Genomic DNA, 15,922 nt, shown 5'->3' with positions numbered 1-15,922 from the left:
TACTTACATACCTACCTCTCTCTCTCTCACACATATGTATATAGGTATATATTTTAAACAAGGCCTTTTGAAAAACGAGAGAGATCTGTGAGAAACGTACAGGTACGCTGTTGGATAGAAAACAGCTGACAAAGCATGTTTCTATATCTCAACCCAGAGGAAATATTTTAATTATAATATTTAAATAAGAAAACACAAAGAACTGGATGTATTGCTGAAAAATAAATTTATGACATGTCTATGGATAAATTTAATAAGATGTCTATGGGTCCCGCAACACTGTAAACCAACTATACCTCAAATATGTATATATAAAAAGATGTCTATGGGTCCAGTTTTTTAGGAGCCAAAGATTTATGAAATCATCTCTATCCTTTAAAAAGTGGAGGAATATGAGATTGAACAGCAACTGAACTTAGTGACTGAATGAAAAAAAAATCCTAATCTATCTGCAGTACAAAAAAAGTTTAAACATTAACCATTTAATTTTGAGCCCCTTGTTACTTCAGCCTAGAAAGGGCTGCTGTCTGTCCAGGAAGGAGAGGGGAGGGGAGGAGGGCAAATCCTGGCTCTGCCTCCCGTGGCCACTCGCTCCCAAGTGCGTCCTTTGTCCATGGGCCTGAACGTCCCCATCTGCAGAACAGACACGCACGGCCCATCTCACAGTGCTGTGGGGAGGGCTACTGCCTGGCAAGGGCCTCGCCCGCGGCCTGGATTACAGCAGACGCCCTTAAATGGGCACTTGTATCATCGGGGGTTTGAGGCACACTCGTTTCCAAAGGCTCCAGCAGATAGTCACACGATCTCTCTGCAAGGCGTGTGCCTTTACAACAGGTATTTCCCCCAACAATTCATTCAAGATTGGACTTACCACTGAACCACATGATGAACATCATCTTCGGTGTGATTTTATGATCACGGAAGAAATTCAGAAGGTAGGAAAGAGGGAAAATGTTCACTGCTCGGCCAAACAGTACAAGCACCTGTTAATAGCAATAAACTAAGTCTTATATGGAAACCACTGGTTTTTCAAGCTGAAGTGTGTGGACGTTCACACAGACCCGGTAACGCCCATTATAAAGGCAGCATCCCCTCGCCATCAAAGGCACGAACAACACAATGCTAGGCAGAGACCGAGGAGGGGTGTGTTGCCAGAGACACCAGTTTCTACATGTCTGGGAAACGATAAAGCTTTGTACATTCATGTTTCCATCGTCAGAGAGAGAGGACTAACAAGGTATCAATGACGGCTTTAGTAATGCCAAGAGACGTTGCAGAAGTGTCCGGAGATTAATTTAAGGGCCATCTGGCTCCTCCAAAGGTGCTCCACCATGGGACAGGCCTGCACTAATCACTCCCAATGGGCTAGCTCTGGAGGGACAGACAAGGGTGTTCCTGCGTCTCCCTCAGGGGCCCCACTCCTCAGGGAAAGGGCGGAAGACTGAGACAGGCCTACCTATGACCGTAAATGCTGCTCCCTGAGCAAAACAAATGTTTAGGTAGGTTCTGCCTAGCCAGTTGCTTGCTTTTGGTTCCCAGCCATCTCCAAAGACATATTGGTCTTAACGAAATACAGCTTTACGTAAAGTTTAAATCTTATCTAAGTGGATTCTTGAAACTACTTATTAATATACTTCCATGCTTCATCCTGGTTCTCATCATAACTTACTTGACTAGAATAAGACATGGGCATTCTGAGGCTCTACGGTAATTTTTTAACCAGCATGAACTGAGTGTGTGTTGGACTGTGTACCTTGGACGGTCAAGTTAACAATAATTGCTCCCAATCATCTAACATTTGTATGCCAGACAATGCTCTAAGCATTTCATATGCATTATCTTGTTAAATTTAGATCCTTCCAAAAGTCTTATGAAGTAGGTGTTACTGTCTACGTTTATGAGACAAGGAAACTGAGACAGGGAGAGGTTAAGTACTAAGTAACCGGTCCAAGCTGACCCAGGCAGGAAGTGATGGAGCGAAGTCCTAAACCTGGTTCAGCCCCCAAAGCCCATGCCCTTGACCACTGAGTGAGTCTAAGTCATCCACCTGAATAGCACAGGCCACCTCCAGGACTGGCAGAGCCAGCCTGACTCGGTGCTCAGGGGAAACTGAGTTACCAGCCCTGGCATCCTCCCCTTTTTCTTTTCCTCCCAGAGCATGGCTGAGACAGTCACCTCCCTGCTTCACCCACTGAAATCCAATCTTCCATTTCTACAGTTGTGTTTTAGTTTGACCAAATGTGGGCCCTTTTACCCAGTGACCACACTAAAGGCTGTTATACGTTCTGTAAAAGACTTTTGCTGCTGTTCTCTTGTCTTGAAACCTGAGTTTGGAGAACAGATAACAGACAAAAGCAATGAGCTTGTGCCGACCAAGGCAGAAGCACCAGGCTGCAAGGAGAACCATCATTTTCCTTGGGGTTCCTTATCTTGTCTGTCACAGTTTCTCCATATGCCAGAAAGGTAGGCCTCACTGGTCTGCTCATGATAGGTGACAGTGATTTAAAAAAAAAAAAAAAAGTCTGTCTCTCAATAGCTGTGTTTTATTAAGTGGAATTGGTAATAAATGTTAACTCAAGATGAATTACGATAACTCAAGAACAAGGTAGGCTTCTTAAGTGCCTTAAATTAACAGAGGATCTAAAAAGATAACAAAGAGATCAAATTAAGAGTGGGAGTACGAATCAGCAGGAGGACCTGCCGGAGATGGATTCACACTGAGGAGAACACAGGAGGGGCCTGGGAACACCAGGCCACATGCCCAAATGTTACAGACCATTCACGTCACTTTGAACAGATGCCTGAGAGAGTTGGACCTTTCTTTTAAATGCTAAACATTTCTTTTTTCTCCCACTCCATTCCCCAATCCATTCACAAGACCTGATTTTACTGCAAATGATTCAACTTCTATTTTCCTTTTTTAAAGGTATATTTTAATTTGTCTCCTACTGCCACCGTCCTGTCCAATTATAACACTTTCCTCCCAACCTCTTAATGGTAAGAATCACCTGGGATGATTCCTCTGGATGAATCTCCAGAGGAGGTAAGGGCCATATAATCTCTACTTTGAACAAGTATCCAAGGTCATACTTAATAAATGGACACATCTGAAGAAAACCACAGTAAGAATCAGGTATATTCATTATAATTATCCAGAAAAAGTAGAAAAGAAAAAGAAATCATCCCCAGTTCTACAACCACTGTGAACATTTAGCTGTACTTCCTTACATAGCCTCTTTTTCCTATGCATACTGTTTTTACATGGTTATGTTCAATTACACGTTGGATTCTGAAATCTGCTTTTACCACCTAACATAAAAATCTGGTCATTTTTTAAAAAGACTACAACAATTCAAGGCCGTTTAAAATTAAAAACCAAGCAAAAATTCTTTTCTGGGGATATTTATTCATTCAATTCCATCCCTCTCTGTAACTGCATGTTTACAATTTTAACAAAAGAAACTTTAAACAGAAGGTTGTCTATGTAGCTGTTGACTTTGACAAGTTAACAGTTACAAAAATGAATCCGGAATATGTGGTTATTGATCTACAAATAAGTAATTAAATAAAAAAAAAAACAAGGAAAATACTTACTATGCACCAGATGACAAAGGAAATTTCAAACTTGTGGGGGAAACTAAAAATGGACAGGCCAAGAAATGCAAACACACACGTTTCTGAAACAAACCAAAGAATGAATTACTCAGCCTCAACTACTTTCTTCCAATATAGCACGGAATCAGTTATACAAGCAAGCATTCAGAAGTAAATCAGAATCCAGTATAACACTTTGCTTATTTTCTGGAAGATCTTGCAACTAGTACCTCGGTCAGACTTGTACTTCGATTCTCTCATTTTTTTCTATCACACAAGCAGCATGTGCTTGCTGTTCAGAATCTCCTAATTTAATGAACCAGCTGTCAAATACCCATGCAAATAAATACTCTCCCTCCCAGGGACGTTGATAAATATATGAATCTGTCCATTTGCTGAACACTGTGATTAGCAAGGATCCCAACTGCGGCCTAAGTGGCAAAAACTCAGAGCAAATGACTGCAGATGTCATGTGACTAGTGTGAAAGGGCCCTTTGTTAACTTCCTTGCCAGAGCTGGTCAAAGCCAAATGATTGACTTCATATATTTAATGCTGCCACAAAGTTTAGAAGACGGCTTACACCCTGCAGGATTTGCAGGAAGAGATACATTTCCTCCTCTTGGCTCCACTCCACCAGGCAAAAAGAGCCTGATATTCACTCTGGCTGCACAAGCAGTCGCTTGTGTATCCTAAGAAAAAGCACCTTATAAACTGCTAGCACTAGGCTCTCTGCTTAGACTGTGATATCCCCCAGAACAGCCTTATGGCCAGGGAGACAAAGACTCTATTTTAAAACAGTTAAGTATCATAAAACAGCAGGGCTGTTTTAAAACATTTCAGCACTGTTTTTTCCTTCAAATGTCTATCCTTTTAGACCAAGCCATCAAGCTGGACAGTATACTCACCTTTCTCCCCTTGAATGTTTTTGTTATCAAACATTTTTGTCTTCTTTCTAAATCAGCTCATTTAGAACTCATTCAGATCTACGTTATGCTTTTCCCTGGCAGCGTACATACTAGTACATGACTAAGTCATGGTTAATTTAACGACTCCTTGATGGATATTGAGACCGTTTCTATGTCTGATGTTGCAAAAGCTACAGCAAATATCCTGTGCGTAATAGCATGTGCCTTTTAAATTCAGACTGATGCGGCAAATGACTCTCCAGAAAAGACAGCATCTGTGTCCATGCCCACCAACAGGGCCTGTGCTCCACACACTCACATGAAAAGTGGGGAACCATCAAACTTAAAATCTCATGGGTACAAAATGGAATTTGATGGCTGCTTTGCTTCTCATTTCTTTACTGTGGGAGTCAGAGTCTTCAGCCACGGCTTTCTGAGAGGGGTGCTGTGGAAACAGTACCCACTGGACCAGGAAGAGACAGACCAGCTTCCAGACTCACTTCTTAGCCATGGGACTGTGTGCAAGTCATTTGCCCTTCCGGCACCTGAGCCTCCTTGTCTGTGGAATGATGTCCCTGCACAGCCTGCCCCTGACTCCCAGTACATGACAGCGTGGAATGAGTGCTTCGAAGTGAGACAGTCCATCCAAAAATGCCAGGGGGAGCTGATGACGACAGGCAGGGCACAGCCACGTGGAGACCAGTGTAAAGGGACAGTGTGAGAGCGGTTCTTTTACCCCCAGGTATAAACAAGGAGGAGGTACATGGGTTCATCAGAGTGTGATGCTTAACTGAAACTGCTTGAAAGAAAAAGCCATCACGATGTGGCCCAGCCCAACTATGACACCTCTAACACGTCCTTCAAGATGCTCTTGTGAACAAAGGGTCTGCGGACAAGCTTGGGAAATACTGTAACTCCATCCTTCTCTTAGAAACTCACCATGCACGTTAGCTGAAGCCTTACAGTTTAGAAACTTGTTAAACTTTATTTGTCCCAGGATTTCCCAAACTCTTTTTTGACTATGGAGTCTTTTTTCACCTAACTCACATAAATATCGGTTCCAAGGAACACATTTTTGGAAATATCACTATAATATATTACAAATACATGAGTCCCAAATGTTCATAATTAGTAGTTCTCAATATTTTTGGTCTTAAAATTATAGGCATCAACATTCCATTTGTTAGGTATTTGGTTTACTTTCTGGAATGTGAAAGCCAGAGTAACAAGCGAAAGATAAGGGAGTGAAGTATCCGGCTCTGAGGAATTCTGCTGCCTCTTCTGCCAGGGAAAATCTCAACGGACTCCTAGTACAGGGCAAGGAAGAACAGCTAGCTCCGGGCAGGCCCGCGCGGGGCTACACAGAGGCAGAACTTACCGCACAAGAAGGCCACGGTCCGGAGGGTTTGCTGCATGAGGATCTGGGTGACGGGGGACAGGTTATGGTGTGTGTAGTGAGACATCACGATGCCTGAGAACAGGATGGCCATGATGCCTGGAGAGGGACAAAGGGGCAAAGCGCACAGACGTGAACAGAGCAGAAAAGCCCCTGCCGTGCGACATACAAATAACGCCTCACATTTCCCACAAGTCCCTGGGGCCTATACTGTTAGGTGTTTTAAGAAAAAGGAGAGGAAAATAATACCTGAGGCTGCAGAGAAATGCTAAGGGCCCTTGTCTCTGGCAGCTTCATTACTGGCTCGGTGACCTTGGGCCAAGTTTCTTCCCCTCTCCAAGCCTCAGCTTTCTCATCTGTACAATGGGACTAACAGTACTGGCTCATGGAACTGTTAGGAGGGTAATGAAGGTAAATCATATAAAATGCCCATCACAGGACCAGGGCAGGACAGGTGTGAGCCATCACTGTCATCCACGGACATAAGGAGGGCAGGTGAACCACTCTTGGGTCAGAAAGGGAACTTAAGAACTTGGGTATGGAGAACAGATGGATTTTGATTTACTTTTTTGTACTTTAATTTTGAATTTTCCCATAATCACTATGAAATATGAAAAGAGATGTGTTGTTTAAAAAAGGTGATGTGTCTTTTCTGTAAAACTCCCTACAAGAGAGTCTACAACTTCTGTTGCATACATGGGATTTGAGTCTCAGCTTCTGTCCACTGCCCCTAATCCCTGCTGAAGCGAGTTACATGGGTTGCCTCTCAGTGTCTCCCTGGCTGGGCAGCAGCAAAGACGTCTTTATTTCATGTAAGGAAGCTGAGACTTTTACAAAGTCACTAAACAAGCTGCCAAGATACATGAATTCCAACTCAAACTTTATAAGCAAAATTTTAACTCACTTCTGCCATTTTGTAGAAACAGATCACTGGCTAACTCCAATAAAAGAGTGAAAATCACAGAACTGCACTGGAGATGTTTCAACTGCTAAGCTTGCTGTATAAACAGTACCTTACAAAATACAGGAAAACCCTATTCTTTGCGGTGCCCAACAGGCATTTGTTAGCCAGAGAGACAGCAGTAGCTGGAACATTTTATCTCCTAGTACTCTTAGGAAACAGCAAATTCTTTTGTTATTTCATTTTTCCTATAAAGGAGGCTAGACAAGGAAATCCCAGCAACACTGCCCATGAGCCACATCTGACAAGCTCGGAGAAGGAAAAGGAGGGCAGGAGACTCCTTTACTTGCTACTTTAGGGCAGGGAGAAGACTCTGAAAGTCAAGAGTTGTTCTGAGCCTCTGCTCTGCTAGATAAACACAACAAGACCTCAGGCTGTTCCCTCAATTCACCTGCTCCCCTCAGTCAGTTTCTGCAAGTGACCACTTGGAGAGCTTCTCCTTCCTGACTCTGTAACAAAACCACCAATGCCACAGGCATGAGGTGAAACGGAAGGGAGAGACCAGAACCTGGGTCTGGACCTTGACCCCAACCATGGAGACTGGGGGAGGAGGACACAGCACAGACACACTCCGTTCGTATGGGATTGATCTTAAGGCTCTCCCTTCTGTGCAGTCCAATGCTAGACGGCTGGCTTCTGGGCTTTCAAAGGGCTTTGTTTCACCAGCCTGCTTCACTGCAAAGCTGAGACTTTGAAATTCTGACCCTGAAGGAAAAGTCAACTCCAGGGGAGCCTTCCAGGAGCTGCCTTCCACCCACACAAAGAGGTTGTCATAGCCCGCGGGAGTCCCGGCACTAAATAACCACTCTAGAAGGCTCTGGGAAGTCAGATCTGACAGTGAAAGGTGGAAGTTCCCCTGGGACTGAACATCAGGAGAGCCCACTGCCAGCGCCTCAAGGGAGCTTTCCTGCCACCTTGGCCTGTCCTGCCTCAGCGCTCTTCAACAAGGAGACAGGCTCAGGACAGAAGCAGTTTGGCTGGCTGGTTTAGCCAGGGGTCGGAAACCCAAACTCTTCAGGGGCCAGACAATAAAAATAAAGATAAAAATGATCAGTGGATGGGTGGCACATGGACAAAGAAGGCACCAGCCCAACTACAAAGGGCTGATGGCAGCCCTGTGGATAAGGACCTAGTGCTGACCACTCTTCCTTCTGTTTTTTGAGAGATGCCAGAAATGTTTCTTATGGGAAATCTTCCAGCTTTTAATGACAACAACTAATTAGAATGTTTAAGAATTTTCTGAACAGATAAACAAACCCCATCTGGGGGCTGAATTTGGACTATATAAAAACCCTCTGGCCCTCTGGCAAATGAAAGAGTGAACCTTTATGCCAGTCTGGTCTGGGGTCAGGGCATCTCTTAAGTTCCAGGGACTGAAGGAAAGAATCAGGGTCATCAGTGGGTGCAAAAGCCCCAGGGACAGCCCAAGTGTCTGCCTTACGTGCCCTCCCTAAGCCAAGGTGACATCTCCACCACCCAGACCACCCTCATCCACTGCAGCTGCCACCGGCACAGGCTGCAAAAACAGTGAAGGGGGAAATGGTGCCAAAAGGCTCATGCCTGGAGATAAAATGTCTGGATATTTGAAACATGCCCTGTAAGAAAGAATCCTGACACATTTACTTCTTTTAGAAGGCAAAATCATTTAAGGAAGCGGATGACAGTGCAACGAACTGGTCAGCCTCTTAGAGGGAGAAGGGAGGGAGGGAGAAGGGAGGAAATCCACTTCTAGTCTCAGTTAAATCCATTGTTTCAAATGCAATTAAGGAACAGAGTAGAGGGATTCAAGTCCAAAAGGCAGAAGCTGAAAGTATCATGTACAATTTCTACCACTTGCAATTTACTGTGGGTACAACAGGAGGCACTTCTGAAAGGCTGAGTCAAACCACAGTCAGTTTTTTCTGTGAATTGCCCAACAATAAACATATTTTGCTATAAAACATCCAGACTCAGGGGTAAAGAGTAAAACAAGAGACTCTATTCACACCGCCTGCCCACAGGTAACTACCATTAACCGTTCGACGTGCAGCTTGCCAGCGCTCTTACTACGCCATTACAAAGTTCATACTATCTTTTAAAAAGTAGTAACAGGACTGTATTATAGATTATGGCACATATTTCTGGCACAGAGATTTTTGAAAACTCCTCTAACACTCGTATTTGTATGTATAACACAATCCTAACTCCTTCCAAGCCTACAGCACCCTGCAGGGCGGGGGCTGTGCCCCTTGGTCCCAGCCACACTTGTCTCCCTGCTCTTCCTGGAGTGTGCCAAGTCCCCTCAGGCCTACCTGAGACCCTGAGTACCTGCTGTTCAGCTGCCGATCACTCAGTCCCCAGATCCTCCCCTGGCCGGCTCCTTCTCACCACACAAGTCAGCCCCAGTGCCACCCCTTCCAGGACACCTTCCTGACCCACTATCTCATGATGCTTCTGCCCCCAGGGCTACTCTATCACATTTTTCTGATTTCTTTTTTTAACCTCATTTCTCACTACCTGAAATTATCGTATGTGTTTGCTTACTTTTTTTTTTTTTATCTTTCTTTTGCAGAAAAACACCTGATCTTGTCGTGTTTACTATAAGCTCTGATACCAAGGAGAGTTCTTGGCATAGCGTAGTATTCACTGAATGGATGAATGAATGGTTTTTCTTTCTTAAAATTTAACAATGTATCTTGGAGCTCTTTCCATGGCAGTACAAATTGGTCAAATTCATTCTTTAAGTGGCTGCATAGTATTTCATACGAAATATGGAGTCAAATGTACACAATCTTTCCCACTACTGATAACCATTTAGTTACTTCCAATTTTTCTCTCATAGGCAGTGCTGCAAAGGAATTCCTTGGATACACACCTGTGCACATGAGTGTTGTATAACACATCCCATCTTTGGCCAACATCTTCCCAACATTTTACATAAAGTGTTATGTCCTGATCAATCTTACAAATTTATCCTTCAACCGCCAAAGTTCCATTCTCTGTGACTCACCCTGACAGAGAGTCGCTCTACCCAAGTCCCCTCCTTCAGCCTAGAGTTGGCCGAACTGGCAAGGGTGGAATCTGTTCATCTTTGAATTTTTAGAGCCAGAGGGCAAAGTGGCCCTCAAACTTGCTTGAATGAATGACAGTACTAGTTAGCGCTGACGGAACTAGAACAAAGACTCTGAGAATAGCTAATGCTTACTGAGTAATGATTAGGGCGATTATTCAATTTGCTGTTAAAACCAGGACACTTCTGAGGATAAAAGGGGGTGTTATTAATTTATCGTGTTGGAACAAAAGGGGAGAACTGGGAGTGTCAGGGCTGACCAGGATGCATGGTCACCCTGACATGATGCACACTGATGCCTCTGCCAGGACTCTCACCTGCATCTTCACCACAAGCCTCAGGGGTGCTTTTCTTATGTCTACTTCACACAAGGAAGTGGATGCTCAGAGTGGCTGAGTCTGCTGTCTGAGGTGACAGGGTTAATGAGAGACGGAGTTTGGATGCAAACCCAGGTCTGTCTGGTGTCCTTAACCACTGTGATCTAAACATATAAATTTAGGCAAATGATTCCTAGGTAAAGTGTCCTGCTCAGTGGTCCTGGTAACCACTCACTCAGTCCTTTGTGACCGTCAGGAAAAGCAGAGCACAAAGAGGAAGGAGAGGCCAGCACTGTCACCTTTCCCGTTCGTTCTCCTGCAGTACGAAGCTATCCTACCTGCCTCTGAGAACGCTGTGTGACAAACAGCCCCAGGGCAGAGGTAGATGAGTGTGTTCTTGGCTTGTGTGTGCTCTCTTTGGCCCCATTAGCGTGTACAGCAGAGGTCCCTAAGAAAACAAAACCTCTACAAACAGAAAACATGGCCTCTCTGAGGAAAAGACAAGAAAAACACTCCCTTGTTTTAATCACAAATTTCAAACGGAGGATGCATGAAATATGTGTCTTTGCCAACAGGTACTCAGTGTTCCTCTCAAAGGGGTGGAGAACAATTTAGAAAAACAGAGGTAAAAATAGCTAGGCTAGAGCCAAATGACTCATAGGTAATGTTTATGCGAGTGCCCAAACTCAGGAAACGTAAGAGAGGGAATGGGATAGCAGATACCGTGATAAAATGATCCAAGAGAACTTGGATTAAAAACAAACAAGACCCTGAGGTTTACAAAGTTCTCCAGTGAAAATGGCCAGAGTCCTCTCTGCTTCCTCCTTGGCAAGACCTGCTCACAGAGAACCCATGTGTGGCTCCAGATAGTGACCTGTGGGAAGGAGGATTCTGTCCAACGGAGTCATCAGAAACTGCCGGGACTTCCCCTTTGCCCGTGAAGAAATAATTGCTACGAAAAGTGCCGTCCTGCCATAAACAACTAGCAAACCTGATAAAAGATACGAGGCAAAACTGTTCTCTGATGTTGAGCAGGAGGCAGGGTAGGGCTTGATTTCTGTCAGAAAGGCAACAAGGTGGCTACCCCAGCCCCAGCCCAGCTTACTGGGTGGATGGAGTTTCCAGGCTGAGGGAAGGGAACCCCAAACTAAGTCCAGCAGTTTCAGTCTTGCTGGGAAGAGGAGCCAGATGAGAGAAGGCGGAGGCCAAAGCAGCCAGAATACCTGAGAGGAGGCACCGCCCAGAGGGCAAGCTCTGGGGAGCCACACCCGGGTCTTCTAGAATCTTGGGCCAATATCACTCTGCACTCGAGTGGGGCGAGATTCCGAGAGGCTGGGGAAAGAACTTTAAAAGGAGTAGGCTGAATAATTGCTTAAGTGGACACAGAGCTGGGAATAGTTTGTGCTCCCACCAGGCAGAGTGGAATAATCTCATAATCTGTGAGACATGAGGTACAGCCCTTAGAAGGGCAAGGCCTTCATTCCTAGGACTACTCTGGACCTGCCCTGACAAAGTTTAAAAGCAGACCTCAAAAGGATTAACCTCATTCCAAGAAACTTAGATACATGCCAGAAGAAAGTTCTCTCTGAAGGAACACAACAAAATCCAGTATTCAACAATGCAATAAAGTTCACAATGACTGGCATCCAATCAAAAATGAGTAGGCAAGCTAAGAGTAGGAAAATGTGAGTTATAAACAGAAGAAAATTAATTGACAGAAACAGACCCAGAATTGACTCAGATGATGGAATAGCAAACAAGGACATTAAAACAGCTTTAATAAATATGCTCCATATGCTCAAGAATGTAGAGATAATCATGGACACGATATGGAGAGAAATGGAAGATATAAAAATGACTCAAAGAGAACTTCTGTAGATGAAAAATCCAGTATCTGAAATGAAAAATACACTGGATGGGATTAACAGGAGACTGAGCATAGCCAAAGAAGAGACTATCATAAAAAAGAATTTTTTCTTTTTAAAGGCAAAGGATATTGTAATTGGAGTCCCAACAGGAGAGCAGAAAGGAACAGAAAAAATATTTCAAGACATGAAAAATTTATCAAATTTGATGAAAGCTATAAACTTGCATAAACTATAAACCCAAAAAACTCAAGGAATCCCAAGAATAATATAAAGAGAACCGAGGCACATCAAAATCAAATTGAGACACACCTATCAAAATGGCTGAAGTTTTTAAAATTAAAATAAGTGTTGGTGAGGATATGAAGCAGCTGGAACTCCCTCATACATTCTGGCGGTGATGCAAAATTGTCCTGGCGTTTCGTGAAACACTTGGCAGTTTCTGATAAAGTAAAATATATACCTACCATGTGACCCAGCAACCTTACTCCCAAGATAAATGAAAATATGCACAAATATTCCTAGAGAAAATCTGGAAAAGTCCAAATGTCTTTCAAATGGTGAATGGAAAAAATGGGCTCAATTTGCTGTTTATACCGGTTTATACTAGTGATACACAGTAAAATCATGGTGTGTCTCAAGAATATTACTATAATTGAAAGAAATGAGTCACAAAAGACTACATACTACATGATTTCCTTTCTATGACATTTATATTCTGGAAAAGGCAGAACTATAGTGAAAGAACGCAGTGGGTGCCAGAGCCCAGGGCCCAGGGATAGGCAGAGGGATTGACTGCCCTTGGCAGTCTGACCGCATCCTCTGAGTGAAAGCTCTTTGGACGGCTTGTTTTGAGAAACAGGCAACACTGGGAAAGATACTTTGATCTCTGCTACAGGATGGTGCATAAAGAGCAAATGTGACGGAGACAACACTGAGCTCCTGGATCCAGCCAGGTCTAAGTCCAGATGTGTCCCTAGAGAGCCAGTAAACCCCTCTTACTGCTTAAGCTCTTCTGAGTTGTAACTGTCTCTTGTGATTGAGAGTGACCCAAATTACATAACCTCTTTCACCGGGCAGGACAGTGCACCGTCAACCCCAGCATTTCAATGCTCTCTGTCACTTACCCGAGAGTGAGATTCCTTCTGCGAGCCCATAAGGAAGATAAGCAAAAATGATCATCATGCCAAACTCCAAGGAAGGCGTTTTCCTCAAGTCAATATGCTTTAGCACGTGAATGACAATTGTCAAGGAGAAATAATCAAAGGACAGTTGACAGTGAGCTAGAGAAGTCACAGAACTGCTGCCTTCCAAATATAAATGAAAGGTAAACAAACAATGGACACAAAGATTTGGGAACATTCCAAGGTAAACAGTGAAAATTTATCATTATGGATTTTTTTCTTTGTAGGGAGACTCTTATTTGAAGAAAGGGAATCTGACAAAAGACGGAGAGATATAAATTCCTGAGACAAATGGTAGGAGAAAATTAAAATCACCCTAAGTCAATTCATTTGGAAATGCCGACTTGGATGGCTGAGAGCTGGGGGTGGGGACAAAGTTGCAGACACACTGAGGACAGGCCACACTGCCAGGTTCCTTCCAGGGCCACGTCCCTCTTCCACTTCTCTGATGACATTAGATGAGATCACTAATGGGGCTTCTAGAACCCTGGGGTTCAATGAAGGACCTTCTTTCTGATTTTTGGACATTTATAAACTTACATTCCTGTGAAAGGAGAGTCTTCCACATACTCAAACGTTGTTCACATGCCTATGCTGGAGCTCACAGCACTACTTACTGGGCTTCGTTACAGTAGATGCCTTGGTCCCCCCCATATTTAAAAGAAAGAGATAAATATAAAGGAAAATACTGATCTGGTAAAAGTTTTCTTTTCCATTCTGTTTATTGGTACAATATGAGAAGTTGTCAGCCAACTCAGTAGAGCCTTTAGACTTCTGGACAAAGGAGTCGAGGGGAAAATTCACAACAGGATGGCAGACAAACATGCCTGTCTCAGGCAACAGAGGCTTTTCTGGCCATCTGTGAGACAAACTGCTGATGCAGGAGGGCCAGGTGGCCATCTCCCCAAGACGCACACAGGCTTAGGCTCACACAGAAATGATCTGATGCCTGTTCCTATTTTAAACATGATGAATTTTCTACAGCAATAAAGGTGTCAACGGCCTTAACAAGACTCTTTGCTCCTCTGGCTGGAAAAGCTTATGGGTTGTTAAGCAACAAAATCAGCGCAGACAACTTAGATGGAGCTCACTTTGAAAGTCTCTTTTCCGGTCCTTCCAGATAAATAGTGTCAGTGGGGTAGAGATTTTCTTGATTTGATATTTTCAAAGGAAATTAATTTCCAATTTTCTGAATGTGAAACGTGAGACAGTGGAAAATGAAACTCATCTGAAAGTGGTCAGCATACTCTGGGAACCGAGAAGCCCTCAAAATCAGAGCTGGTATCCAATAGTTTACATGTTTTTCAGGCTTTGAAAAGTGACATCCTAGATTTCACATGTTAAATTTTAAAATCTTCGAGCTTAAATTAAAGTGTTCCTGAAACCAAAACTAAGCATAAAAATCCTCCTTCAAATATGACTTTAGACTAAAATGGGCTCCCTTAAGGAACTGGAGAAAATGACGTGAGATGGATGTAATTAAGAATAATCTTCTCAGCCACGCGTTTTCATCATATTAAAAGGATATTAATGCAGAGATTAAGCCAGTGAGAGTGCCGAGTGCTGCTGAGCCAAAGAACATTTTGAGGAAGTAGCCAAGGGCTTGTAAAAATGTTTGCCACCCACTGACATCTGATACATTTTTCCTTGTTAAACCTTCAGCTGTGCTAGGAAGCAAAAGAAAAACAGAAAGAAATTAAAATATGATAGACAAAGTTTTAGAAATTAACGTAGAACTCAAAACTTACTTCATGCTTATTCTCTTTCATTCATTCCAACATGCAAACCACTAGTCAAACATTTATTTGTTCACCTACTTTGTTCCAGGCACCCTGTTAGTTTCTGGGGCTTCAGAGATGAGAACAAGTCCCTGCCCTTAGGGGGCTCTATAGTCTAATGAGGGAGAAAAACAAGACTGGAACAAGGACCGTCTCGAGAAACCCCTGTGTAGAAACAGGGTGAGCATCTCACTCAGATGGGTAGTGGGCAAGGAAGGTTCTTCATGCCGTATGGGCTGGGTTTAGACTTAGGATAAAGAAGAGTTAACCAGGTGAAGAAATGAGGGGAAGCACCCAAGGCAGAGGGAGCAGCGTGCGTGGAGGCAGGGAGCCCAGGACCACAAGCAGCACGGCCTAGGAGCATTCAGTCACGCAGATCACTGTGAGTAAAACGGGAACACGGCATTGGGGGAGGGGCTGGTGGGGAGGACGTGCCAGGAGGTAAGGCGGGAGCAGCAGGCAGTGCCAGGACCTGTGCGAGGCTTTGGATGAACTAAGCCAAGGAGTTGGTATTTCATCCTGAAGGCCCTGGGGAATCACGGGGAAAGTTTTCAATGTGGGGTGAGGGTGGGGGACTGGGGATCCTGTGAGATAAAACCTAAAGTCAAGGCTGTGGCATGAAGTCTGAGTAGAATGGAGTACCCTAAAGAAGAAATATCAGTGGGTAAGGCCGAGTAGGGGGGATTTGGGAGGCATCAGGAGGGAGGAAGAATTGAAAAAACTTCCCTTTCACAGTTAACAGAACAAAGTAAAATGCCAGCAGCCATTAAGCCATTAAACTCAATTGTTGCTTTTATCCCTGAAGGTAAAACCATTATAATAGAATTCTTCTCATTAAACATCCTCCCAGCAGAGTCCACCCTCTCTCAGAT

General features: G+C 43.8%; 1 protein-coding gene across 5 annotated transcripts in view; it reads right to left on the bottom strand.

Annotated features, from left to right (window-relative positions):
* The window catches only part of SLC9A8 (solute carrier family 9 member A8), a 63,822-nt gene that overhangs the window by 10,466 nt on the left and 37,434 nt on the right, over nucleotides 1–15,922 (bottom strand). For all 5 annotated transcript variants that reach the window (XM_006174986.3, XM_032461351.1, XM_032461352.1 and 2 more), the window contains 5 exons: nucleotides 14,801–14,939; nucleotides 13,216–13,321; nucleotides 5,879–5,995; nucleotides 3,595–3,677; nucleotides 872–983 (listed from right to left, as the gene is read on the bottom strand). In XM_006174986.3, coding sequence (XP_006175048.1) covers nucleotides 872–983; nucleotides 3,595–3,677; nucleotides 5,879–5,995; nucleotides 13,216–13,321; nucleotides 14,801–14,939 — 557 coding nt within the window. The remainder of the gene's footprint in view (nucleotides 1–871; nucleotides 984–3,594; nucleotides 3,678–5,878; nucleotides 5,996–13,215; nucleotides 13,322–14,800; nucleotides 14,940–15,922) is intronic.

Source organism: Camelus ferus, chromosome 19, assembly GCF_009834535.1.
Source record: "Camelus ferus isolate YT-003-E chromosome 19, BCGSAC_Cfer_1.0, whole genome shotgun sequence".
Classification (NCBI taxonomy): domain Eukaryota; kingdom Metazoa; phylum Chordata; class Mammalia; order Artiodactyla; family Camelidae; genus Camelus; species Camelus ferus.
Note: the sequence above shows the minus strand (reverse complement) of the source record. Positions and strands in the feature narration are given on the sequence as shown.